The sequence below is a fragment of the Acomys minous genome, assembly GCF_964271855.1.
Source record: "Acomys minous genome assembly, chromosome: 10".
NCBI lineage: Eukaryota > Metazoa > Chordata > Mammalia > Rodentia > Muridae > Acomys > Acomys minous.
In genome coordinates this window covers 25,141,604-25,169,333 of record NC_140491.1, presented here as the reverse complement: position 1 = coordinate 25,169,333, position 27,730 = coordinate 25,141,604, and the positions used below count along the sequence as shown (strand labels likewise).

At 42.6% G+C, this 27,730-nt stretch overlaps 1 protein-coding gene across 1 annotated transcript in view; it reads left to right on the top strand.

Moving 5' to 3' along the window:
* CD38 (CD38 molecule) overlaps positions 1 to 26,183 on the top strand; it is a 39,010-nt gene extending 12,827 nt beyond the window's left edge. The window contains exons 2-8 of the mRNA XM_084798511.1: positions 14,505 to 14,634; positions 15,611 to 15,746; positions 17,685 to 17,770; positions 21,861 to 21,934; positions 22,443 to 22,535; positions 22,871 to 22,957; positions 24,692 to 26,183. Of these exons, the coding sequence (XP_084654637.1) occupies positions 14,505 to 14,634; positions 15,611 to 15,746; positions 17,685 to 17,770; positions 21,861 to 21,934; positions 22,443 to 22,535; positions 22,871 to 22,957; positions 24,692 to 24,755 (670 nt within the window). The 3' untranslated portion in view covers positions 24,756 to 26,183. The remainder of the gene's footprint in view (positions 1 to 14,504; positions 14,635 to 15,610; positions 15,747 to 17,684; positions 17,771 to 21,860; positions 21,935 to 22,442; positions 22,536 to 22,870; positions 22,958 to 24,691) is intronic.
* Positions 26,184 to 27,730: the final 1,547 nt, after the last annotated feature.

Below are 27,730 nucleotides of genomic sequence, written 5' to 3'. Positions count from 1 at the left end.
ACAATTTAATTATATAACTAGTAATAGGAATCATAAGAATATTTACAAAAAGGTCAATACACATCCAAATAGATGGAGACAAAAGTTCTTGCCCGAACTCCAGAGGGTTGGTGAAGACAATGTCTTTTACAATTTAAGGTATATCCAGCTGAGAGAAAGAAATATATGATTGCTGTAGTTTGCTTTCTGTTGCTGGGATAAAAACAACAGCCCAAAGCAACTTGGAGAGGAATGGGTTTATTTCACCAAATCAGTGGCAAAAATGATTCCAGAGTTGATCGGCTCTGATGCCTGTTCTTTGAGAAACAAGTTAGGAATCAATCAGGTAAGAAGATGGAGAAAATGAGTTTCTCAAAGAAGTGGTGACAGGAATAGGTTTAAGAGGTTGAGAACACAAAACAGAACAGGAAGCAGAGTGAAAGATGAAGAATCGGTTTCCTGTGCACATGTGTTACAAACGGCCAGAAAGGGGAAGGTGGTCATATTCGTCCACTGACATGGGTTGAAATAAGGAAATAATTTTACCAATAATACACACTTTGAAGAGACAGGAAGGCGATAACTGAGGTCAAATACGAAGAGTCAACCAAACAGGACACTAGCATATTTATCACCTTTAAGGACTAACTTTTTTTTCTAACAATGAAAAGGAAGCGTTCCCACTACAAAACACATGCTTAAAGTTTTAAAATACAAGATGAAGAATATGAAACTAGTTAATCCCCCTGGTTAGAATCCTAAATAGGGGCAGCAGCACTATTTAAAACTTACACTGCTTAAACAGATAGCTCCATCATTAAGTAGTTTTAACAATGCAGCTAAAATAGTTTGTAACAAAAAAATTTTTTTTTAATTGCTATGGTGTTGTTTTCCTTCTCACCATAATGTGTCAGACGTGGTATATGCACATGCGAGACAGTTAATCTACATGTACTATTGTCCTAGTGTGCTTTCTGTTGCTACGATGAACACCAGGGCGGGGGGGAAAAAAAAACAACTTAGTGAGAAAAAGGGAATGTTTGATTTTCCAGGAGGCAGGGACTCATAGTAGGCTATCAAGGCAGGAACTACGTCAGAACCATTGAGGGATGCTGCTTCCTGGCTTGCTCTCTGTGCCTTGCTCTTCTATCTTTCCTATGCAGCCCAGGCTTGCCTGCCCTGGCTGACACTGCTCACGGTGATCTGGATCCTCTCACATCAATCAGCAGTGACGAAAACAACCCCACTGATGTGCCCATGGGACCAGTCTAACACAGACAGACAACCCTTCAGCTCAGCCCCCCTCTCCCAGGCATGTGTGGCTTGTGTCAACAAAAGCCAAACTGCACGGTGATCCTGGAATCTATTGCAATGGTTGGTCTAACCCAGCCTGAAGAAAGAACGTCACTCCAGGTGTACACTTCCATGGCTGTTACCCAGATTCCTCATTGTACTCTCTGTTCAACTGCCCCCCCTCTTTCTCATTATGACTATCAAACAAATATTATGAAGGCATTGTTGTCTTTGTCACTTCATTGGGTGAAATTCACAGTAAAATTGAACAGCTTGGTTCCTGAGAGTAAATTGAATGATCTGTCCAGGTATCTAAATTGTCAGTGATGAAATCTCCTTGGAAGTCCTTCAAGGACAGAGGCAGAAAGCACACAGTTGGTAGAGATTTAAAGCCAGGAAGGGAAAATAAATAAATAAATAAATAAATAAATAAATAAATAAATAAAGCCAGGAAGGGAGGCTGCGACTTAGTAAAGACAGAGGATTCTATTTTGGGGACTACTTTCTTGCTGTAATACTTTTTTCAAAGGCATTCTGCAATCTTGAGGTCCGAGCAGATCAATTCACAGTTACAAACTGTGCGTTTTGCATTTGCCAAGTCAACTTTTTCTCGTTCTCCATGCACCAAAAGATTCATTTCAATCTCCAATTCATAAATCTCAGCCAGTGTCTTTCGCCAATGTCTTAAAGTTAGGAAAGTTAAATCATGAATATTTAAGGCACACTGAGATGTCCATGGAATGTTAGGAACATACCTTTTTGTTCAATAAAACAATAGAAAAAATGCCACATTATGTCTTCGCTTTCTTTTTGTTTTTAAAGAAGTGGGCAGTTATAGATGAATAGTTACAAAAATACCTCCTTCAATTTCTTTTCCCCTTTTTCCTGCAGACTAACTCTGCCATTTGTTTCTTTTGCAGCTTTAGGCGTATTTTTGTTGTTGTTTTTTAAAAACATCTATTTTATTTGGGTTCTTCTACCTCAACCTCCCTTCTCCCCCTTACTCCACCCTAAATCCTTCCAACACCCCCCCACACACACACACTAGGCAAGAGAGAAAGAAAGTTAGAGGGGAAAGGAGGTATAGACCTCTGTAGGCTACTTCCTGCTGATTAGGGATGTTGGGTTCCCTGGGGGCAAGTCTAGTCTTTTTCATCAGAATATCCAGCAGTCCAGCAAACCAAAACACCAGCAATAGCAAAGGCAACAGCAAATGTAGCATCAGGATGAACCAGCAGCAGCAGCGGGTGGGGTGGGGTGGGGTGGGGTGCGGTGGGGTGGGGCAGCACATAGTCTTCTAGAAATGTTCCGAGCACAAGGCAGCATACACTCTTGTTTTCAACATGTCGTCTCTCCATGTCTCACTTCCTGCTTCCTCCACACTTAACAGTGTTCTTGAGGATGCGCACAGCTAGGTCTCATTTTCACAGCTGACAGAGTCACACTAGATGAATTTTCTGTACTATAGATTTACATTCAGGGCATTTTCAGTGTTTTTATTTTATTTTTTGCAATATTTCCTAAGCAATGCTAGGATAAAGTGTGTGTGTGTGTGTGTGTGTGTGTGTGTGTGTGTGTGTGTGTGTGTGTAAGATACAACCCTAGGAGTAAATTTGCTAAGTTAAAATATATAAATTTTTTGAAGAAAAAAAAAAAGCCCAATTTGTCTCCTCAGGACAGTTGACACAGGCGTTTCCGTTTCCTCACCCGTTTCCTCACCCCCTGACTCTGCCAGGTGTCCACAGCTTGATGATCACCCATACAGTGAGAAAAAGTATCAGCTCTAGCCTGATCTTCATTTGTGTTCATTGCACACTTTCATTCTGTGGAATTAACAGGTTTTTTTTACCCAGTGAAGGATATTTTACAATTTTGATGGCCTTTGTCTATGCACAAATATGAGGCATAAAATGTGCTACGGTTACTTTCACTGGCTCTTTAGTTTGCTAGAAAGGTGCTTTCTAAACATGTGGCTTCGAAATAGGAATGTACTACCTGACAGTCTCTATTTCTTGAAGTGAAAAATGGGTCCCGGCAGGGGCAGCTCCTGCAGGCTGTGAGGGACTCTGTTTTGTGACTTTCTCCGAGCAGTGTAGAATTGTTACACATCCTTCCTGGGTGGGAGGAGTTTCCTCACAGTCTTCCTATTGCATTCTCTCTGTACAGGCATGTTTGTCTTTATATCCAACTTTTCCTCTCTCTCCCTCCTCCTCTCTTCTTCCTCTTTCTCCTCCTCCTCTCTCTCTCTGTCTCTCTCTCTCTCTCTCTCTCTCTCTCTCTCTGTCTCTCTCTGACTCTGTCTCTCTGACTCTGTCTCTCTGTCTCTGTCTCTCTGTCTCTCTGTCTCTCTGTCTCTGTCTCTCTCTGACTCTGTCTCTCTGTCTCTCTCTGTCTCTGTCTCTCTGACTCTGTCTCTCTGTCTCTGCCTCCCTGTCTCTGTCTCTCTGTCTCTCTGTCTCTGTCTCTCTCTGACTCTGTCTCTCTGTCTCTCTGTCTCTGTCTCTCTCTGACTCTGTCTCTCTCTGCCTCCCTTTCTCTGTCTCTCTGTCTCTCTCTGTCTCTCTGTCTCTCTGTCTCTGTCTCTCTCTGACTCTATCTCTCTGTCTCTCTGTCTCTGTCTCTCTCTGACTCTGTCTCTCTGTCTCTCTCTGACTCTGTCTGTCTCTCTGTCTCTGTCTCTCTCTGACTCTGTCTCTCTCTGTCTCTCTCTGACTCTGTCTCTCTCTGTCTTTCTGTCTCTCTCTCTCTCTGTGTCTCTGTCTCTCTCTCTGTATCTGTTCATATTCACGTGTGCATACATAGGCCAGAGAGCAAGGCTGGGTATCTTCTTCCATTGCTCTCCATTTTATTATGAGACAAGGTCTCTCACTGAACCTGGGACTTGTCACCAAGGACTGGGCACCCTTGTCTCTGCTTCTCATATGCAGCTATGCCTAACTTTTACACTAATGCTAAGGGTCTGACGTCAGGCTCCTATGTTGGCACAGCATTTACTTTACTCTGAGCATCTCCCCAGCCCCAAATTCTCCTTTTTTATATGAGCCCAGTCATATGGGATATCAAAGAGCCTCAGGACTTCATATAAAATGGATCATCTCCAAAGATGTTTTCTAGCAGTTTAAATTTGTATTAAAGTTTTTAAAAATTTAAATATAATTGCATCACTTTCTTTCTTTCCTTGCCTCCTTCCAACCCTGTGGTAACACCCCCCTCCAATTGATGGTCTCTTTGGGTGAATTCCCCTCTCCCTTGAGTGAGCTCTTTAACTGATTATCCAGCACAAAGTGATCAGCCATGAAATAATTTCATCTCAAGCCACACTAAATGTACTCAGCTTGCATATACGTGTGTGTGTGTGTGTGTGTGTGTGTGTGTGTGTGTGTGTATTCTGCAAAGGTCTTATTTCCAAATAAGTATACATTCAGAGATACTGGGGTAAGGTGTGTATGTGTGTATATACATATATATATATATGTGTGTGTGTGTGTGTGTGTATACACATATGTACATATATGTATGTATGTATGTATGTGTGTATGTATGTATGTATGTATGTATGTATGTATGTGTGTATGTATGTAGGTATATATGTATGTATGTATGTGTGTATCCAGAAGTGAAGTGACCCTAGGGTCAGCTTAGCATCTCAGTAAGAGCCAGGCTCTTTCTTTCTAGTCTTTCATCTCCTGGGGGAGGGGGCAACTATGCAGAAATAAAGAGCTGGCCCAAATGGCAGATGAGTGTTTAACTTTTTGTGAAACCACAAAACTGCTCTAAATATATATGGTGCTGAAAATAGTTTCAAAAGTATGGCTATAGTTTTGAATAATAATGTTTTAGAAGGGATAGATATAATTTGAGTACATTGCCCAAGGCCTTGCTTGTGCTCAAAGCTTAGCCCTCAGCATCATGATGTAAGAGGTGGGAAAGCCTTTAGGAGGCAGGGCCCAGAAAAAAGTGATAAAGTCATTAGGATCCTAATCACAGAAGACATTGCCTATCTCCTGCCAAAAGCTCATTCCTAAGGTGGTGCTATAGGAAGAGCAAGGCTATGCTCTGGGATGTAACTCTGCTGGCAGACTACTTTCTAATATGCACTGAGCCCTGAGTTTCATCTTTAGCACCTCATAAAACTTGATGTGGTATAATCCCAGCATGTGGGAGGTTGAGGCAGGAGAATCAGAAGTTCAAGATCATCCTCAGCTACCTGATGAATTCAAGGCTAGCCTGGGCTACATGAGATCCTGCCTCAAAAAACAAGAGGAAGGAGAAAAAAGGGAAAAGCGTTGTTTATGGTCTCCTTTCTCAGGATGGAGTCTCTTCCACATAGAACAGGTAAAGTTATACTGTACTGATGTAGTAAGAATAGGTATATTCTATAAATATGCATGTGTGACATTGGGAATAGGTTTTGGAGAATACAGGAATTTGAAGAGATTACAAACGGCTGTCACAGGATTGCTAAGCTAAACATTTTGATGCTTCATTCTGATGTACACTTTCAGGAAAATTTCCAAGCAAACTGGTAAGGAAGCTTGGCTAGTATCCTAAGAGAAAATGTACTAAGCTTTGGAATGGGCAGGGAACATGAGGATGTGGAAGATGGGCTTGGACCCACTGCTTTCCTCATGACATATCTATACTCTACTTAAGTGAAGTAGAGTATACATTCTCAAAATAATATATTTGACATTAATGGGAGAAAAATAGATGCTCTCTACCCCTGCCATCACATGTAGAAACCATGCAGTTCTTGGCACAACTTCCTGACCAATACTTCAAATGGTCTTGGGTCAGTCTCCTTCTTCTTCTTCTTCTTCTTCTTCTTCTTCTTCTTCTTCTTCTTCTTCTTCTTCTTCTTCTTCTTCTTCTTCTTCTTCTTCTTCCTTGGCATATCAGGGGCTCTGTTACTCTGGAGCACTCCCCCGAGCCGCACATATTGTGTTCACTGGGCCTTTGTCGCAACCCTTCATTCTGCTTTTTGATGATATCCGTGTCTCATTTTCCAGCGTCTTCATGTTGATGAGCCTTGAAGCTCAGTCCTATTGAGTTCATCACCATCTCTTCTTTGTCCCTGTCACAAGCCCAGTTTTCTATTCTATGACTTCCTTTGGATGTCTTATAGGCATCTCAAGCCCCAACTATTCCCAGCCAAACCCATGGTGGAGGCAACTTCTGCTGGAATCTCTCTTCCAGGTGTCCCCATCCTTCCAGTGTCTCAGCCTCGAGCCTTCTAGTTACTGACTGTATAATTTGTCTAACCCATATACTTGGTCCACATGAAATCCACAGTGAGCTCAGAATCTATCACTTTTTCCCCATCTTATTTTTTTTTCTTTTCTTTTTCTTTGATTTTTGTTTTTTAAGACAGTTTCTTTTTGTAGCCCTGGCTGCCTGGAAATTCCTCTGTAGACCAGGCCTTGGACTCAGAGATCAGCTTGCCTCTGCCTCCCAAGTGCTGGAATTAAAGATGTGCACTGCCATGCACATTTTCCCATCTTGACCACAGTGCAAAGTCAGGAGCACTGATCTACCTGCTTGCACCCGAACTTTCTTCCAGACTACAGCCTGCAAAGAGGGCGGAGTCTCTTTTTGAATTTAAATGATATCTCCTACTTCCTGTGCACAAATTTTCTTCTAACTCCACCACAGATAGAATTCCCCGGCAAAGGTCAAGTTTGCCTTTCTTCCTGTTTCCATCAGTTCCTTCTTGTTTGCTTTGCTCCAGCCAAATGGTTTCTTTGAACGCAGCAGATACTAGGGCCTTTTACCCAGAGCGTTATTCCTGTGGATGTTAGTGCTCTGAGGCTTTGTCTCCTTTCAGTTCTTTGCTCAATGTCACCCAATGTCCCCACCATCTATAACATTGAACACTACCCCTCCCCCAACACTCCTACTCATTTCTCCCTATTTTCACACAGAACTTGTAACTTTCTGGCATGCTCGATGACTTTCATAGGCTTTGTCCGGTTTTCCAGTTTACCCTCCGCACCTAGCACACTGCAGATTTCAACTAAGCATTTTCCAGATTTGTGATTTTTGCCGTTTCTAGAAACACCCTCAACCTCAAGAGTTTTCTCATTTCAAGAGCCTGTTTAGAAAATCCTCGTTGCTTCCACACGTCTCAGCGATCACTGGGTTCTCCCACAAGGTGGCAGTCTTTACTTTAGATACAGGCTGCAGTGGCCTCAGATTCAAGAGTCCGTGGGCTTGCTTGTTTTCTTTGTGCAAAGACCTGGAGGATCAACTAGCTGCAAAGTTCAAAGAATGTGCATCCCTAACCCACCCCCAAGAACCAAGCGGAAGGAAGGGGTTTTAGAGTGTGAAAGCCTCCCACAGGAATGGCACACTACAAAGGTAGAAATGTAGTTATTATGAGTGTGGTATATATTTACAGTAGTGACAGAAGTGTTCTGATACCCAGTGCAGGCTTTTCTATATAAAAACCGGGTTTAAAGGCCCAGAAAGACAAACGCAGTATGTATTCACTTATAAGCGAAGTGAATACATAGCTGCAAAGTAAAGAATAATCATGCTACAATCTGCAGACCCAGAGAGGCTATGTAACAAGGAGGCCACATGAGGGGACATATGAGTCTTCCTGGAAAGGGGAAATAGAATAGATATTGTGGGTGGATTGGGGGTTGGTAGAGATGGGGACTGGAAGAATCGGGTCAAGGGAAGATGGAGGGAGAGAGTACTGGGAGAGACAACTGAAATGGGGGGGGGGGCATTTGGGAGGTAAGGTAGAAATCTAATGCAATGGAAACTCCCAGGAATCTAGAATGGTAAACCCTAGCTAAGACTCCCAGTAATGAGGCTATGGAACCTGAGCCAACCATCTCGAACCAGTCAAAACTTCCAGTAGAGGAATTGAGACACCAATCCAGCCTCAGAACTTTCGACATACAAGTGTCCTGCCTACGAGATGTGCTGGAGTAAAGGTGCTGGAGAAATTGGGGGAGTAGCCAACCAATGAGACCTATGTCACAAGAGAGAGCCCATTCCTGCGCTGCTTAGAGGGTTAGGAACCAGAGGCTGGATGGCTCAGACGCCTACGATAGAACCAAACATGACCAGAAGAAAAGCCAGATATTCTACAATACTCAATAGACAGGAGCCTAGCATAACTGTCATCAAAGAGGCTTCATCCAACAGCTGATGGAAATAGATACAGAGATCCATAGCCAAACATTAGGCAGAGCTCAGGAAATTCTGTGGGAAAGGAAGGTTGTAGGAACCAGAGGAGGTAAAGGACACCACAAGAAACCCTAAAGAATCTACTAATCTGGGCCCATAGGAGCTCACAGAGACTGAATCAACAATCAGGAGCTGGCCTAGGTCTGACCTAGGCCCTCTGAGTAGAGTTCTGGTTGTGTAGCCTGGTCTTCTTGTGGGACTCCTAGCAGTGGGAGCAGGGGCTGTCTCTGACTCTTTTGTCTACTTTTGGGACCCTTTTCCTCTTACGTGGTTGTCTTGCCTGGCCTTAATATGAGGGGAGGTGCCTAGTCGTATTGCAACATGATATGCATGTCATGCTTGGTTGATATCCCTGGGAGGCCTGCAGGGATGAAGGAGGAGGGAGTGGGTGAGTGGAAGAGGCATGGAGGAGGAACTAGAAGGATAGGAGGAAAGGGAAAGTGTGGTCAGGATGTAATATATGAGAGAAAAATAAATTGCAACAATAACAAGTAGGTTTAGCAATCAAATATATATACATGTATGTATATGGGTATATATATAAATATATGTATATATATTTTCCCCTCAGCACAAGACTTTTCTTTTACCTTTTCTAACCTGCTCATGCTATTTTAGAATCTAGAAATGACTGTCCAGTTCTAATCTTGAATGTTTCCTATGACCTAGGAACCGTTATTTTCTTTTCTTCTAGAGGCCACTCTATTTGAAATGTAGGTGCATACCTTTGATTTTCCTGTGGGGGGCAGCATTGTCTAGCAAAAAGAGCAAGACCTGGCCTGCAAGCCGGTTCTGGCACTGGCTAACTGACCTCAGATAGGAGCTAAGCTGCTCTGAGCTCTGGTCTCTTCTAAGTAAGAGACATGGAGTCCTTCTCACTGGCTGGTGTGAGATTTTGATGTAAGCGTGAGTCACTGGCATGTCGGGCAGCATTTTAGATCACAGAGAACATATGGCATAGTCACGACTGTCACTCTTTTCCTTTATTGCCACTTTCCATCTTTGGCCACCTGGAATCAACCAACAACCTGGGGTTGTGGGTGGAGATCCCTTTGGGGGTCAAATGACCCTTTCACAGGGGTTGTATTTCAGATATCCTGCATCAGGTGTTTACATTACCATTCATAACAATAGCAGACTTACAATTATTAAGTAGTAACAAAATAATTTTATGGTGGGGGCGTCTACATAAAGCATTAGGAAGGCTGAGAACCACTACTCCAGACCTTAACCCAGGACCACTGGGAGCAGTCTATAGTTGTGTGGGTGGGGTTTGTTGTTCTCCGTAAGAAGAAAAGCACTCAGCAGGGATTCCTGGGGCAGGGTGTGGTTTCCAGGGAACTTGGGGGCTTTGGCATGGCTTTAAGAGTTTCAGGAAAGATTCAAGGAGGCTGGATTTACCTGTACAATGTCAGAGGGTCAACAGGATGAGTCTGATTCTCTGATACGAAATCTTGATAAAATTCTCTCTACCGGGCTGGAAACATGACAAAGGCCAAGGTTTGTACAAGTTAAGATGCAGCAATCACTTCACGTTTGTGATTTCTTTTTGTCTGTATTCAAATTAAAAATCTACCATTGCAGAGGCAGGTGGATCCTTGTGAGTTCGAGGCCAGCCTGGTCTACAAAGCAAGCACATGAGAGACAAGACTACACAGAGAAAGCCTGTCTCAAAAGACCAAAGAGAGAAAATAATCCACCATTGCTTTATCTGATGTTGGTGTTGTGTGGAACTGAAGAAACTTAAGGTGTGGTTTAGGTATGAGGTCATGTTGTTTGAGCTCTCTGAAGTCAGAGCCTTTACTCCTTCATTCCCCAACATCTCCTCCGCAAACAACCTGTACATTTCTGGTCCAGGGGAGACTGAACTGAGGCAACCAACCTGCTGCCAGTTGTCTCACTCTGGGGATGGGTGTTCCCAAGTGAAAGAAAGAAACAAGGGAACTGGACCAATCTCCTTATCATCTAGCTGCTGGGGAGCAGGAATGACCCTAGCAGCCAGAACACAACCTTATTTCTTCCGGCCCTTAGTAGGATGCCCTTGAGTATATCACCAGTGAGGTATAACTCCCAGAAAAATAGCACAAAGTCAAGAACTCTGAAACAATGAAAATCCACTTTCTTCCAGCAACTCAAAGATCCATATGACCTTCCTTCTATTCTGGTCTAAAAAGAGTGTATCTGAGGAAGAGAAGGGAGCCCAGGGAGCTAAGTGTGGCAAGCCATCTGCTTTTCATTTCTGAGATTTTTTTTCATTGTCAATCTCCTTGACCTGCCTGGCAAAGTCTGGTCCTGGCATCCCTGTGTGGTTTGTGCACTTCTTAACAAGGACTTATTTTAAAGTTGGTGAAAAAGTTCGTTGCAATGGGTCTGCAGGCCTCCTTCCTTACCACAGATTTCACATCCTTGGGCTTCAGGATGAGGAAGGGACACCTGTGCTCAGTATTACCCGATTACACAGTCCTTAACTGGATAACGGATGTAAAAAGATGATGGATGATGGAAAAAAGACCCAGTAGTGAGAGACAACATTCAGGTCAGGACCAAAGATATTTATTCCAATACTGTGTACTGTTTTTCTTTTCTATGTTCAAGTGCCCCAAGGACAAAAATGTTTATCTTGACAGCATCCTGGATATCCTGTGGGACTTACGGCAGTCTCCCAGGAAATGTGGATCAAAATAATGTATAGAAGAAACAATCTGTATGTCCATCGAGTGATGAGCAGACAAACTGAGGTCATTTTACAGTGGAATATTACTTAGCCTTCAAAGGGAAGGAAATTTAATAATACTATGTGGTGGTTTGAATGGGAACAATCCCCATAGACTCAAATATTTGAATGCTTGATTCTCAGTTGAATTATTTAGGAATATAGGAAATGTTGCCCTATTGGAGATGTGCCAGTGGGAGTGGGCTTCAAGGTTTCAAAAGCCCATGCCAGAACCTGCTCTTGCTCTGTTTCTTTCTGCCTGCTGCTTGCAGATAAGGATGTAACTTCTTAGCTACTGCTCCAGCACCATGCCTGCCCACCTGACACCGCCCTCCCTGCCACGGTGGTCATGGACTCACCCTCTGAAACTCTAAGCAAGTCCCCAACTAAAAGCTTTCTTTTTATAAGCTGCTTTGTTCGTGGGATAACCTCATCACAGCAGTAGTAACTCTAGTTAAGAAGTGATATGGCATAAATATCCTGAGAACATCATGCGAAGCAAAATGAACCACGTGTGAAGGTTCCAGTTTTGTGAGATACCTAGCATAGTCAAAATGAAGGAAACAGAAAGGATTGTGGTAGCCAGGGAATGGGCAGAGGAAGGGTGGGGTGTTAATGCTAATGGTTTGCAAAACATCATGGCTGTACTTATCTGTACAGTTAAAAACAGTCAAGATGGAACTAGAAGGTGGTAGAGCATTTGCCCAGCACTCATGATACTGTGAGTTTAATTCCCCGTACTACAAAACCAAACCAAAACGACCCAGTACTGTTACTACAATAGTGTTATGTGTCTGTCATTCAAGACACTCATACATTTTGTTATTATAACCAAAGTGAAGTTTGCATCTAGAAGAGTGCAAACTAAAGGCAAGCTTAGCTGAGAAATGAGAGATAAGACTGCAGAAAGACTCACTGCAAACAGCAGGCTCAAGAAGAAAAGCTGGAGCACAGTTTTTAAGGGCATGCTCAGCTCAAGACTGTGAAGCATACGTTTGCAGGATAGCAGTGGTAGGCAGGAGCGTTTTGGGGCGTGCCCAGATTGACTCATAAAGATGGCAGCCAGTAACACCTCTGGGCACGATCAACTTTCTATAAAGAAAAAAAAAGTTTTTAGTTGTAAAAGGACAATTTCAAAGTGTGTTACTGTAGGAGCTTGTCCCTAAAACTTGAATCCTAGCATTATGTTTATTTTGCTACAAGTGAAAAAAAAATTTTTAAATGAGAGATTAAAAAACCAAACCAACCAGTATTTAATGTATGCAAGATGATGTTTTTGTTTTTCTTTTCGAATCACAAACTTGTCCACATAGAACCAACTTCTGCCAAGTCAGGGTCAACAGCAATGCTCCCGTCTCCGCTACTGACCGAGGACCCGCCTCAAGTTCTACCCTGGGATTTCTTGAATCTTTACTACTTCTTGAACTAGAACCTAAGATCCAAGAGAAACATAAAAATAATTTATGAGGGATGTGAGTTTTGGTGCTTAAATAAAAGTCTGTTGATGAAAAAGTCTGATGTGTGGTAGGTTCTCAGCCCTGGATGGCTTCTTTTTCCTACCAGGCCCTTTTTGAAGTAGAAAACTGTTCTAGCTCTCCATCTTATTCTGCCTGAAGTCCTGCAGAAGCTACAAAGAAAAAAAGCAGAGGAGCTTTTTATGACAGTTGGAGCTTAGAACAGAGAGTTCTTGAGAAGGCCACTGCATTAATTACTGGAATTAAAACATTAAACCCTGAAAGTAAAGGCTCTGCCAAATGTCTATTTTGAAAATTGCCTGTGATGGTGCCCCATAAATTTCGATTGACAGTAAAGTACATGATGTCATAACTTTTTCTTTTTATGTATGTAAAGGGAATGCAAAGAGAGGTCACTAATGATTTCCTGGCATAGTTTTCAAAGGTGATGAACTTAAACTATTCTGTCTAGACCTTGAAAAGAAACTCTATTGAACCTTTTACATTTTTGTTTGTATCTATTGATTCTCAAACATACCCAGGGGCAGAGCTGCTGGGGTGGTGTGAATGCACGGCCTGCTGATCCCTGCTGTACAGTGACAAGTCCAACTGCAACGATACTACTTATTTAAAGTGTAAATCGACACATAGTAATTGGACATATTTATGGCCACAATGTGGTATTTAAGTCCCTGTATACAATGTATATAATCAGATTAGAGTGATTGGCAACTCTGTCACCTCACATATTCATGACATCTCTGTGTTGGGAACATTCCATCCTCTCTACCAGCTATTTTGAAAACTTGCCTTTTATGAAGGCTCTAAGAAACCTTAAGTGCTTTTATACAAGATATAGAATGAAAAAGAAAACACTGGTTTTCTTCCTGTCTTCTTCTTAATATTATTGGGCACTTGGGTCACTTTAATCTCACCAAGCCTCAACCTCAGATGATTTCCATGTCATAGGAATGTTGTACACATCAGACAGGATGCTGTCTAGGACTGACTGCCACTGAGTATACGATTCCCAGAAGGGTACTTGTTGTTGCTATCTATGCTCCAAAAATATTTTATAAAGATTTTTAAAATTTTGATTTGCATTTCTCTGATGACTAATGATGCTGAGCGCTTCTTTAAGTAAGGAGTGGGGACTGACTTTCACACGAACTCTGGTGCCCCATTTTTGACCACGTCCCCTGGATGGGGAGGCCTGGTGGCACTCAGAGGAAGGATAGCAGCCTACCAAGAAGAGAGTTGATACCCTATGAGCATATACAGGGGGAGGAGGTTCCCCTCAGTCACAGACATAGGGGAGGGGAGTAAGGGGAAAATGAGAGGGAGGGAGGAATGGGAGGATACAAGGGATGGGCTAACAATTGAGATGTAATATGAATAAATAAATAAAATATTTTTAAAAGATTTTTTAAAATGTCTTTCTTTTTTTTTAATTTTTAATGTACTCACTTGTATTTTATGTGCATTGGTGTTTTGCCTGCATGTGTATCTGTGTGAGGTGTCAGATCCCCCAGAAGTGGAGTTGTAGACAGTTGTGAGCTGCTGTGTGGGTGCTAGGAATTGAACCCAGGTTCTCTGGAAGAGCAGCCAGTGCTTTTAACTGCAGAGCCATCTCTTCAGTCCCTAAGATTACTTTTTATTTGATATGTAGAGTTGTTTTGCCTGTATGTATGTTCATCCACCATGTGTGTGCAGTGTCTATAGAGGCCACATGAAGGCATTAGGTCCTCTGGAACTGAACACACAGTTGTGAGCCACCCTGCGGGCACACCCTTCACCGGTGAACCATCTCTCCAGACTCTTCAATAGTATTTGTAAAAATCTCTTTTCCATGTTTCATTTTGTAGAGATCAAGACTGCAAGAAGATACTGAGTACCTTCAAAAGAGCATTTGTTTCCAAGAATCCTTGCAACATCACAAGAGAAGACTATGAGCCACTAGTGAAACTGGTCACTCAGACTATACCATGTAATACGGTAATGAGGGCATCTTACTCCTTTTCAAATTTAGACTAGAAGCCAGAGGGCAGAGGTCCCAGGACCAAAGTTAGGAGGTGGAGAGACAGAAGCCTTTGACATTGGCATCATTTGGTATGGTTGGTGAGATTGTATTGGTAGAAGTGGGCTTTGGAGAACTAGTGTTTCATCATGGTTTAGAACATGTGGGGAAGGAAGGTAGAGAGATGGGGACAGAGAAGAAAGAGACTCAATCATGAACCCCATCCCACACAAACAAAAGTAAAGCACACTTAGTGTAATTGTGGGACTTTGCCCTGGCTTCTGATAGTAGCAAATGAGTGCCTGATTACACAAGGCCAAGTTGCTTCGTTTGAAGAGTGATTTTGTTCTTTACAACTTAGCTCTTCAGAACCATCCCATGGAGCAGGCAAACCAGTATCTGAGTCCTCATTTCCCCAGCAGGGAAGCTCAGGCTTGGTGAGTTTCAGTGAAAAGAAACCACCTTACTCTTTAAAACACGAGCAGCTGAAACGTAAGTAGGTCAAGGCTTGGAGTCAAAGAAGCCTGGTGTCTGATCCTTTGAACACACAAGAAAACAGCTCTTCCAGAGACTGGGCTTGAGGAAACTTCATGTGTCTGAAACTAAGTGTAGCCTTCAAACCCACTCATAACTATTCCCTTTCATGCCACTGTTAGTGAGCTGGAGGTTTCTGTGGCTCCTCTGCCAGAGTACCGAGTGCAGTACTCTGGAAAGAGCAGGTAGATGGTAGAAATAACCAAGCTGACATACCTATCTTCAGTACGAGCGATCTTCTCTGATAGTTTCTACTTTCTTTTATATACAAAAGGCAGTTTGTTTATTTTTGTTTACTATAGTGCTGGGGATGGAACCCAGAGCCTGGCATGTGTTAGCACTCACTCTCCTGTTGACCCACATCTCCAGCTCTTATATTTATTTTTCGACCTACTGAAATGTGTGTTTATTCTTTCTCAGAGTCTCTTTTGGAGCAAATCTAAAGACCTGGCCCATCAGTATACCAGGGCCCAGGGGAAGATGTTCACCCTGGAGGACACGCTGCTGGGCTACATTGCTGATGACCTCACATGGTGTGGAGACCCCAGTACTTCTGGTAAGGATCTGAACCATCAGGGATGGATGGTTCAGGGTGAATGGGATTGGAGCTTCGAGCTGGGCAAGGGAACTTGAAAGGTCAATAGGCACGTACCCTAATGCCATCAGTGCCCTCGATGACAGGTCAGGCTCTTACAAAACAGCAACTACTGTCGTCTTGAAACATCACCTTCAGGGTTTTGGGTTGTTCTTGACCTCTGAAGAGTGGGTGTACATGTGGAGGTAAGAAGGGGGGAAGCAGGACAGCCAAGGAAGCTCAGTTTTGTGATAGCCAATCCAGTCCCATTAGATCTAATGCAGTCTAGAGGAAAACAACCCAATCTCCTGAGAAAGTCATTAATCCATTCATGAAGGGCGGACGCCCTCGTGGTCCCAGCTCCCCTTAGAGGGGCCATCAACTCAACACAGCGCAGTAGAGAATTAAGTTTATTGTGATCATTGGTGATGCCAGTGTGTCAAAGCACAGTGCTACTTTACAGTGCTGCTGAGGTAAGACACCCCCAAACCCAGTTTCTCCCTCATTCTCCCTCGCTACCTCCTTTGTGTACTCACTTTTCCCCATATCTCCCACTTTCCTATTCTCCCGCTTCCCTTTCCATTTCCTCTTTCTCTTCCTCTTTTTCTTTGGGGGGGGGGCAAAGAATGACCCCCCTCCCCCATAACCTTTATAAATTATTTCATTCTACATTATGTGTTCTTGAACATAACTCTCAGTCACGTTTTAAAAAATGTTTTGAGGTGTACAGTGTAATGTTTGGATATAAAAAGACATTATATGTGAGATATAAAAAAAGATTATTATATGTGAGAAATTTAACATGGGCATCTTAAGGTGATGCCTTAGTCCAGCACACTAACACCCTCTCCTTCCTGCTGGGAATGCTATAATGTTTTACTGATCCCTCCTCTAGGTCAGTCTCCATCTGACACTGCATAGTTTTTCTTACAGTGAAAATGTGATTCTGCCTATCTCTCTCTAAAACCTAACAGTTTCTCTATTGCCCTTAGGCTAGTGGTCCAAATTCCTGGTCTGGCCTGGCCTGTGTCTGAGATGTCTCATCTTCCACCATTTCCTCCTCCGTTCCCTTTTCTGATCAAAGCTCAACACGGCTCTTTGCTTCTGCACACACCATCGGCATAAGGTGCCCTTCTCTTTAGAGTCTGTCTGAAGACAATGATTCTTCTTCAAAGCTAATTTCAACCTGATTTCTTTTTCTGGTTATATTGCACACCCCAAGTTACTCTTTCTGTGATGATTTGACTTCATTGCATTACATGCCACATGAGGCAGGACTCTCGCCTGATTTAACCCTCTGTCTACAGAACCTGACCCCCAGAAAATGTTTTTATATATACATATATTGTAAAAGTATATATACATATATATAACCTCAGATAACCTTGAGCACAGAGTCATAGAATACATGTATCCACACTCTATACCAAGGGCTGAGCCTGTTTTGTTATGTTGGCTATGGAAAGCTTGAGACCATTTGAGCCCTCAAACTTATGGAGGTTGAGAAGGAAATTCTCCACAAGAGGGAACTGCCAGGAATCAGAGGACTGTCTGGGGAAATTGTCTTCTTCCAGAAACAGCCAGGCCTTCTCTCTAAGTGTTCCCGGACTCCGGGGGGTGGGGGTGGGGGTGATGGGGGCTAGTGTCTTTACGGTGGACTTTGTCGCCATTTCCCAGAATGGTGAGTCAAAACCCATCATAGTGTTCCCGTCTGGGATCTGGAAGGGGAGGTAAGGAATTGGAAGGAATTCAGGGGACACTTAGTTAAATTGAGTTGAGATGTGTCCATCCTCCAGCCTCTGTCTTGGCACAGGTGCTGTTGGAAAATGCTCCCACTGTGAGACTCGACAGCCAAGAATGAAGCCCAAAGATACGCTTTTCCCCCTACTTTAACTATTTTCTATAAACTATGTGTTTTAGACATGAACTATGACTCTTGCCCACATTGGAGTGAAAACTGTCCCAACAACTCTATGTCTGTGTTCTGGGATGTGATTTCCAAAAAGGTAAGTCCCAAACATTTAAATTCTAGAGTTTTGACTAAAGATGCTGTCTGGTCAATGATTGGTTGATTTTTGACAGTTTTGGGGAAGTCATAGATCCTTTCAGGTATGAAGTTGTGGAAACCTTTGCTGAAAGCAAAACCTCAGAGATACATGCCACAGGACTTTCCCACACAACCTCAGAGCACCTATGAAGGCTTTAGGAACCCAGGAGAAGAATCCATATACCTAATGAGTAGATAGCATTCACTGGCAGTGTCTACCAGAATGCTAGGCTTGGCTTAGTCCTGGGACCCAGGTATTGATTCAATTTCTGGAACAGTCTTAATAATCTGCACTTATAGACCACTTAATATGTGTCCAGCCTTTTGCAAGAGGAAACTCTACCCTCCCAACAATCATATGAAAAACCATCAATATCACGGCCACATTGCAGGTGGCTGAATGAGGGTATAAGCAAGCATGGAAGGCGCTCACTGATCCCAGATGGAGAATCTGGGTTGAGAAACATGAGTGGTCTCACCCACATTTACATCTATCTTCAGTCAGCATATTTTCTTTTTTTTTTTTTCATTAGTTGTGTCTGTGCAAGAAAAAAATTTCTTTGTAGGTAGACCACAGGGAAAAAGAAAGAAAAGAATCAAGAAAGAAAATGGGGTGTAGGGGCAAAGGAGTCTAAACATATTGATTTTAAATTTGAATTAAACACACATGTGAGGAAGTGTGGCAGATGGAGACTTGGATTTGTCAGTAATACATCTCTGTCCATTTGCACTGCTTTAACAACAACAACAACAACAACATCAAAAAAAAAAAAAAGCTAAGGTTGTCTAATTTACAAAGGACCTCAGCCAGGTCAAGGTCATAGCAGATCTGATGTCTAATGAGACATGATCTGTGCTTCTCAGAGGCAAACTCCTGTGTCCACACATGTTAGAAGACAAAAGATGCCCAAAGAACTTCTCAGAGCCCCTGTGCAAGAGTACTGATTCCATTCATGGGTGCAGAGCCCTTATACTTGACTTTAGCTTTTAGCTTATGGAACTTGGGAGTCAATACAGAAGAAGGGACAGAGAGACTGTAAGAAACAGAGGCAGTGAATGAGTAAAGGCAACAGTGCCCTGTGCACAGAGCGGGGTAGTTGCACATATGAGCTCATAGCAGTCATGATAGCATGCACAACATTTGAACCAACTCTCAGCATGAAGAGGTGAGGTGGGCACAAAGTCTCCACTAGCAAGGGAACACCTGGCAACTGATAACTGTTGAGAGAAGAGTCAGTTTTCTGTGAGTGTTGCCAGGGTAGGCCAAGCATGCTCTGGGGGCAGGCCACACGTGACTATCAAGCCAATAGAAGTTGGACTTGATGGGTAGGAAAGAAGAGGATATGATGTTGGTTGGTGGGGAGGAAGATGAGGGAGGAGTTGGGCAAGTGATGAATATGGTAAAAACTCATAGTAAAAAGAGTATTTAAGGACTAATAAAATAGTCTTAAAAGAGACTAACCTAAGAACATTGGCTGGTAAGTAACAGAGATGAGATCCTAGTGTAGGCCAGTCTCATCTTAGAGCAATAGCCTGTGTTCTGCATGCTGTCTGCCTACTGGTTATGTCTTTTGAATGGCAGGTTAAGGGCTGGAAATCAGATGAGTGGTAGAACACTTGCCTGAATTCATGTTTGCTCTTCTTTAACTTCTACTATCAACTAAATTCCTACCCTAAGGGGACTTGGGAGTGTACTGAGATGGAGAATTAACCGGAAGTGAGAGGATATCGCTCTTTAGTAGCAGTAAGTAGTTCAGTTAGTTATTTTTTTCATTTCCCCCTTTTATTGAAAATAGATCCTTTCCTTATTCCATATGTCTTGATTATAGTTTCCGCTCCCTCTACTCCTTCCAGTTCCTCCCTACCTCCCCTCCCATCCAGACCCATTCCCTTCTGTCTCTCATTAGAAAACAAAAAAAAAACAAAAAACAAACAGATGTCTAAGAGATAACAACCAAACATTTCAAAATAAAATAAAATAAGATGAAGTGAAAACCATCGCATTGAGGCTGGACAAGGCAACCCAACAGAAGGAAAAGCATCCCAAGAACAGGCACAAGAACCAGAGACCTCCTTGTTCACACACTCAGGAGTCTCATCAAAACACTAAACTGAAAGCCATAATATATACACAGAGGACCTGGTACTGATCCATGTAAACCCTGTGGGTTCATATGAGCCTTGCTTAGTTGATTCAGAGGGCCTTGTTCTTAGGGGACATATTTTAATGAACAATTTTCTTAAACAATCTAATCATAGGCTCCTCATTTCATCTCCATCAAATGAAGGTCAGTATATACATATTATAAATAGTTATTGCTGCATTTAAATAAAATACCATTATCTTGTTATGTAATTAAACTCACCCTTTCAACAAATGTTTGTTGAAGACTTCCTGCATGTTTTGAAAATACAAAGACACTGTTGATTTTCATTTGCTTGTTTTTTCAGAGGATGTTTTTCATTTGTGTTATCACTCTGGGATGTGTTTTACAGCCACGTCATCTCTAGAACCTTCTACAGCAGGCCATGCTTTATATAAATACTTTCTTGTACTCCCATCTCAGCCTTTGGTACTAAGAGCTCAGTGGTGATTTGAGACACTGTGGCATCTGCACCTTGATCATTGCCGGAGTTTCTTTGATGAAAGCACACAGGCTTATCCATCCCTCTCTTTGACACTAAGGACGGTTCTACAGGTTTGAATCCCCAGATGACCTCGTGACCTTGAGGCCAACTAGCCAATGTTTACCTTGTGTCCGGCCCAGTACTGTCCTGACTCAGTACTTAATGATAATCGTAAGATTAGGGCTCTGTCCCTCTGCTCATCTCCCTCTGTGGTTACACAAGCACAACTGGATTTCAGGATTCAGCCTCAAATCTTTCAGTGGTATTCAAGTCACCTGTGGAATAATGTCCAAAGTCCTAGCAAAGCACATGGCCTTCCATGAACTGACTTTTCAATATCCACTGCATTTTTCCTCACAAGTACTACTGTTCTCCTAAAACAGGGGCCCCTTCCAGTCACAAATTCACCTCGTGGATTCTCCTACTCCTTGAGACATGGGTTCTGTCCCCTGTATGGCACTTCATTGCTCTTTTATAATCTCTAGTACAGAGCAACTTTCTTTTTCTGCCATTTTCCCTCTCACAGTTTTACTGAGCAAAACCTACTCTGTGTCTTGTACTAGCCCTGAAGGTGCTAGAAGCACATGGGAAGCCAAATTCTCCTTTCTCACAGAGCTCTTCATACTGATGGGTAAAGATGTTCAACTCACCCTCGCAATGCAATGTCCTTAGGTAATGTGATCAGGTGTCGTGGAAGGCCACTGAAGTCCCAGGTCTGGGTTTGTCACCAGAGGAATCTGGACAGCACCTTTTCACGTGGTTCTTCCAGGGCTCAGCACATTTTCCAGCTGAACGTTGGTTGCGTGAAGAAACAAAACTCATGGCTCAACCATGTTCATTCATTCAAGCAACCCCCTTGCCTCTTTGTGCCTTTTTAGAACCTCGGGGACACAGGCTCTTACCTGAGTTTCCTTTTCCAGAGTGTTCCTTTTCCCTTACCCCTAAGTTGCTCACCTTGCTTCTGCTAAATAAGATGCAGCATCTACATTGCAAGACACCAGGTGAGTGCGTTGATTTCCTACCTCTGGAGATACTCTGTCTCCCACTCCAGCCTTCCAATGCCTGTGTGCCATTTACAGACAGCCATGGCTGCATCAAGAACTCATGCAAAGCAAATTCTTCCAGTGGCGGAGACTATTGGAGAGATTCACTGCTCTTGTGCTAGAACTTCGGAGGCTAGTCTCCCTCTCTAGCTACTGCTAAGTACTCTTTCCGATGGAATTGCTGGGAGATAATAGTGAACCTTTTCCTTTTTCAGTTTTGGTTTTTCAGGATTGCTCTGTGTAGCTTTGGCTGTGCCAGAACTTCTTCTGTAGACCAGGCTGGCCTCAAATCACAGAGATCCACCTGCCTCTGCCTCATGAGTGCTAGGATTAAAGATGTGCGCTGCCATGGTCCAGCTGATGGACTTCTTTTTCCAGTTTGCAGAAGCTGCCTGTGGTGTGGTCCACGTGATGCTCAACGGGTCGCTCCCTGAGCCATTTTACAAAAACAGGTACTCATTTCCTTTCTTTGTATCCTGTGTGTACGGGTTGGTTATATATACTATATATTCAACATGACTCTTAGTTACCAGATTTTCAAGATAAGAGTTTTTAACTCTACTTTGATGCTGATACACACACACACACACACACACATACACACACACATACACACACACACACATACACACACACACACATACACACACACATACACACACACACATACACACACACATACACACACATACACACACACACATACACACACACATACACACACACACATACACACACACACACACACATACACACACACACATACACACACACATACACACATACACACACACACACACACACACACACACACACACACACACCATGTTAAACGATGAGAGGTGGTAGACAACATAGGCTCTACTCAATGGTTTCCAATTGGCTGGATTGTGACAGTATGAATGGGCATCCCGCACTTTGCCTTGGCGTCAATGACGTCATTTATCTCTTCTGTTTTAGCACCTTCGGAAGTGTGGAAGTCTATAATTTGGATCCGAATAAGGTTCATAAACTACAGGTCTGGATGATGCACAGCTTTGAAGCAGGTTCCAGGTACGTCACTACTTTGTAGTGGAGTGGTAGTCCATAAATCAGTGTGAGATGGAATCCAAGGCCAGGAGAATGCACTGGGAACAGACTGGCTCAGTGAATAAATGGGGCTTACCCTGCACTAATATGGTCTCTTAATTCCATCTCCATAAAGGATAGTGACTGCCTGACTGCTTCACCCCTTCTCTCTTGCTGGCCTGAGAAGCACGGAGAAGGTGGATTTCTGCTTTTCTGATAGCTATTCAGTGCTCTTCCCTGGAGCAGTTATGCAGAGGAAGTAAGAGACTCGGAGAGTGTTTGAAAGAACTGATTATTTGACTATTTTCCTCCTTCTCTAGTAACTCATGCTCAGCCTCCTCCATAAATGAGCTGAAGTTGATTATGGACAGAAGGAATATTACGTTTGCCTGCCAGGATAACTACAGGTAATTGCTGCTCACGAACAAAGCAGCTGTGTGAGCTGAGAGGGCTTGGCGGTGCTCTCACAGGTGTCCTGCCGTCAAACCTAGCTTGTTTCCCTGGCCGATGGCTTAAAGCTGGCTGCTGGTCCTCCATCCAGGTCCTCCTTCGCTGGCAGCCCTAAGCAGTGGCTTGTCCAGAAACTGCCTGATCCCTGAGGGGACATGCTTCCGCCCGTCTTACGTCTTTCTGGGATTCAGCAGAACAGAAATGTCTTTGGCCAACACTTTTCTCCCCAGCTTTAAAATCCTGTGACTGCCTATAAATTCACATGTGAAATCTCCTTAGTTAGATTCAAATGTAAATGCCTAATATTTGGTAAATTTCCACATGGCAATCTACCAAGGGTTTTCTTTCCTAAATTAAAGCCAAAACCAATGTAAATTCTTAAAAAAAAATTTTTTTTTTTAACCATTAACCTATGGCAGGTATATTGTCCTTAGACTTAACCTTTAACTTTAAAAATGGGGACTCCCTCACTGTTTTTTAACTGACGGTGGCCAGTGATCAGGTAGGGACGTCTACCTCTACAAAGAAGCTCCTTTGGAGCTTTTCCTCTGAGGAATAACTTCCACCAAGACTAAAGCAGAGAGAAAAGGCTTCCTGAAGCATGTCCAAGCTGACATCACCTACCACATCTCTAAAGCAGGAGAACAGACTTAAAAGATGGACGGCTCATTTCCGGATGGCCAAAACTCCCCATCAATCAGCTGTCTGTTCTTTGGGGGGGGGGGAAATCTATCACCATGCTGCAGTTAAATGCAGAAACAGAAGAAAAGATCAGCTCTAGAGGAAACTATAGACAGCTGGCTAGGCTAAGCCATTCAGAGATGCTTTGCATGGAAAAAAAGTCCTGACACACTAGGAGAAGGTTGAGGGACATAGACTCTGTGGTTCTGTCAGCTCACACTTATGAAAGTGACAGCCTTTTACATTTACCAGTTAGACACTTACCTGAAGCTTGCTTCGTGTCGAGGAGGCATGATCCTCTGACAGGGGCATCTGGACCACTTGAGGCAGGTCCCTGAATTCTGTGCTCTCATGCTTTCACCCAACATTCATCAGGAAGCTTCTGATCTGAGGGAAGCAGAATCCTCATGAAGAAACTGTGTGTGGGGGGGGTCTGGTCCCAGCTGCCACATGTGCCATCTTATGACCGTCAGCTGTCACATACGTGTGACACGTTTGAGCCAGATGTTTATTTTTACCTCCAGATGTTACCATCATACACCCTCCTTGATATTGATTGCTATGGACTTAGATGTGAACTGCAAGTAAGTTAGGGCACACTTCCAAGTCATTTTCTCCTGAGTTAGGCCTTTCTCAGTTGTCACTGAATGCAGACATCTGTGTGAATGCTCAGTGATCTTTTTTTTTTTTTTTTCTTTTTCTTTTTGGTTGCCAAGGAGGGTGTTCTTTTATTGATGAGTTGCATCATTCCATCTATTTCCTCTTAATTTTTTTGTTGTTTATATTTATTTACTCACTGTATGTGTATGCATATACACATGTGTGCACATCCTATAGCTTTTATGTGGACATCAGTGGACTTGTCGGAGTCAATGCTTTGTTCCACCACATGAACTCTGGGGGATCAAAGTCTCAGGTCACTGGGTATGGCAGTGAGTCCCTTAACCCTGTGACCCATCTTGCCAGTCCTCAGCCTGTCCCTGATTCCCTTTCTTGCTTCTCTACCACAGGCCTGTCAGGTTTGTTCAGTGTGTGCAGAATCCTGATCATCCATCATGTAGAGCTATTATCTGAATGGTTTGGATCGTAGAGCCCTTGTAGCCGTCTCATGACCATCCGCCTTTCATCAAGATGAAAGACTCTGGTAGAAAGCTGAAGATGTCAGAGCGAGGCCTCTACTACAACGTCAACGTCAGCAGAGATGGAAGAGCTTCCTGACAAATGATGACAAAAATCACACTATCAGCTTAATTCTTACTAGAACTACTCATCAAGAGAAATTAGTCCATAATGCAGAGTTAAACTTTTATGTTGACTTTTTTACTTTAACTTTCTCATGTGGTGCTTTTATATTGTTTAGATATTGTTAACATCCTCTTTTTCTCTTTTAATTAGGCTGAGAATCAAGCCCGAGATAAGCCTTTATACCATTGAGCTGAATCTTCAGCACAGCTGGTAACATCACTTTTATTGAAAAATGGTCAACCAAATCTCCCCTGTTAGAGTGGACAAAGAAAACAAAACTTCAAGTTTATCAAAGTGCATAATCTCATTTTTTAAAATGCTTTTGCACTCTTTCTACAAATATTCAAATGATAAACCTGAGGTCAGGGGTCACTATGGGGAAGGTGCTCTCTGGGAAACACTCACAAATCCGGTGCTTTACTATTTAATCTGTTCAACATATCCCTAATAAGTTTGGCTACTATTTTTGGTTGGTTTTTGTTTTTTGTTTGTTTTTGTTTTTTTTTTAACATGAATGTAATGAGGAACTTCACCTGGAGCTTAGACAGGCTTTTGGTTGTCCTAAAGTCACATTCTTAGCATTGTGGTTATGACTGGAGTTAACACAGTTCTGGCCAAGTCCACTTCTTTTCTAGGCCTTTACTGCCAAATTGATAGTGGCCTGTGTTATCCACCAGCAAATGCTACTGTATCAAACTGAATGTAATAGAATCTGAAATGTGATTTTTATAGATGGTTTCAAAACTAATTAACTGCTCCCTTTCTCTCCCTCCTCATTCTTGGTGCCTTTTATAGGTAGTTAAAATATATTTGTTGCTAACATCGGCAATATATGTTTTCTATCCTTTTCTTAGATCAGTATTGCTAGCAATTAGCAATTGTGTTGTTTTGTTTTGTTTTATTTTCAAAGCTCCATCTAGCTTTCCTCACTTATTTTTTTCTAATTGAGCTTTTGTCTTTATTTTTAGAAGTACAGAAATTTCTTCTAGCTTTCTTGAATATCTTCATTCAGTTTTTGTTTTCTTTTCTTACACATGTATTTTAGTACTACAAGTCTCCTCTGAGCCCTGCTGTCACTCTAGAGCTGAGTTTCTGAATGCCTCCACTGGTTACTGTTCAGTTTAAAATGGTTTCCGGTTTCATTGTTATTTAGAAATGTGTTTTTTACTTTTCAACATCTGAAGAATTTTTAGGTTTATTATTTTTAAAGTGTGCTAAGTGGATATTAATAAACTAAATTGAGACAGTTTCAAACAATTTGCTTGGTTTATTGACAATACCATAAATGTTAGAGCCAGGTACTTCTGTGTTTATATTTTGACATCATTCTGTGATATTGAGCAATCTATTCTCCAAACTTGTTAGAAACCACAGAAAGATGTGACCTTGCTCCCTTACAATATGATGTTGGGGTCTGGGAGATGGTTCAGTCCACTCAATGCTTGCTTTGTATGAATAAGGGCTTGACTTCAGTGCCCAAAAAACCACGTTTAAAAAAATTATCAGTACTTTGGAGGCAGAAGCAGGTGAATGTCTGTTAGTCTGAAGCCAGCCTGGTCTACTTTGTAAATTCCAGGACAGCCAGGGTCACACTGAAAGATGGTGTCTCAACAAACCCCTCCCGGACAATTAAAAAACAAAAGTAAGTGGGTGGTGCACCATTGGAACCTCAGAGACAGGTTTACCACTTCTTTCCCCACCCCCAACCCAATTGGTAAGCACAGGTACCAGAGAAAGACTCTCAAAAATCAAGATGGAAGGTATCTAAGGAATGATAGCTGAGTTTGTTCTGTAGCCTTCTCATGCATGTGCAACATATGCACCTGTGGACATGTGCACACATGCATGTGCATGTGTGTGCACACTCACATACACATACACACACACACACACAGAGGGAGAGGGAGAGAGAGAGAGAGAGAGAGAGAGAGCAGGCTTCAACAGAAGGAGTACCCAGATTAAAGGTGAATCTTCCTGTTGCAGAATATTTGACTGCACTGGGAAACCCAAGATTGTGAAGTGGAAAAACCTGTTTCTTACTGTGGTGTGGCTCAGCCCTAGCATACACCTTTAACCCAAGAGCTTTCTGTTTATTGTAAACAAGTGATTATTACTTTGGCTTGCCCTAGTACACAGCTTTAACCCAAAAGCTTTCTGTAAACAAGAGCTAAATAAAGCCAAGTAAAGGTCAAGAGGCATAGGAAGCAAACAGTTGACAGGGAGTGAACATAAGAAAACACAGGCAGGGACATTGAGTTGAAGGGTATTTAAGGCAGCATGGAGAAGGAGAAAGGGCTGCTTTCCTCCCAGGATGTTCGCTGAATAGGAAGGTCAGCTGGGTGCTTTCTCTGACTCTCTGAGCTAGTAGGCTTTCACCTCAGCATCTGGCTCCCGAGTCTTTATTGGTAAAATTAAACATTTGGGATTTTGTTTAAAAACAACATCTTCCTGCCTCAAAGATCCAGATTACAGTGTATCTTCTAACTTCAAATGATTTAATTAAAAAAAAACTGTTTACACATTCCAGCCCTTAAGGTTTTAGTTAATTCCAGATGAATTCAAATTGACAACCAAGAATATCTATCACACCTGTCCCTCTCTGTCTCCCTCTGAAGATGCAGTTCTTTAAGAGTCCCCGTGGCTAGTGGCTATAGCTACAGTGGCCACACAGTGGTTAACCTGGGGATTCTTCACTGACACCTGGACTACCTTCGCCTCCTTCTTGGGAATTTAAGTCTTGAACTGACAGAACTGAATTCTGACAGGAATTCAGATTTGTCCCAGCTTTCAACTAGCTCCCCCTA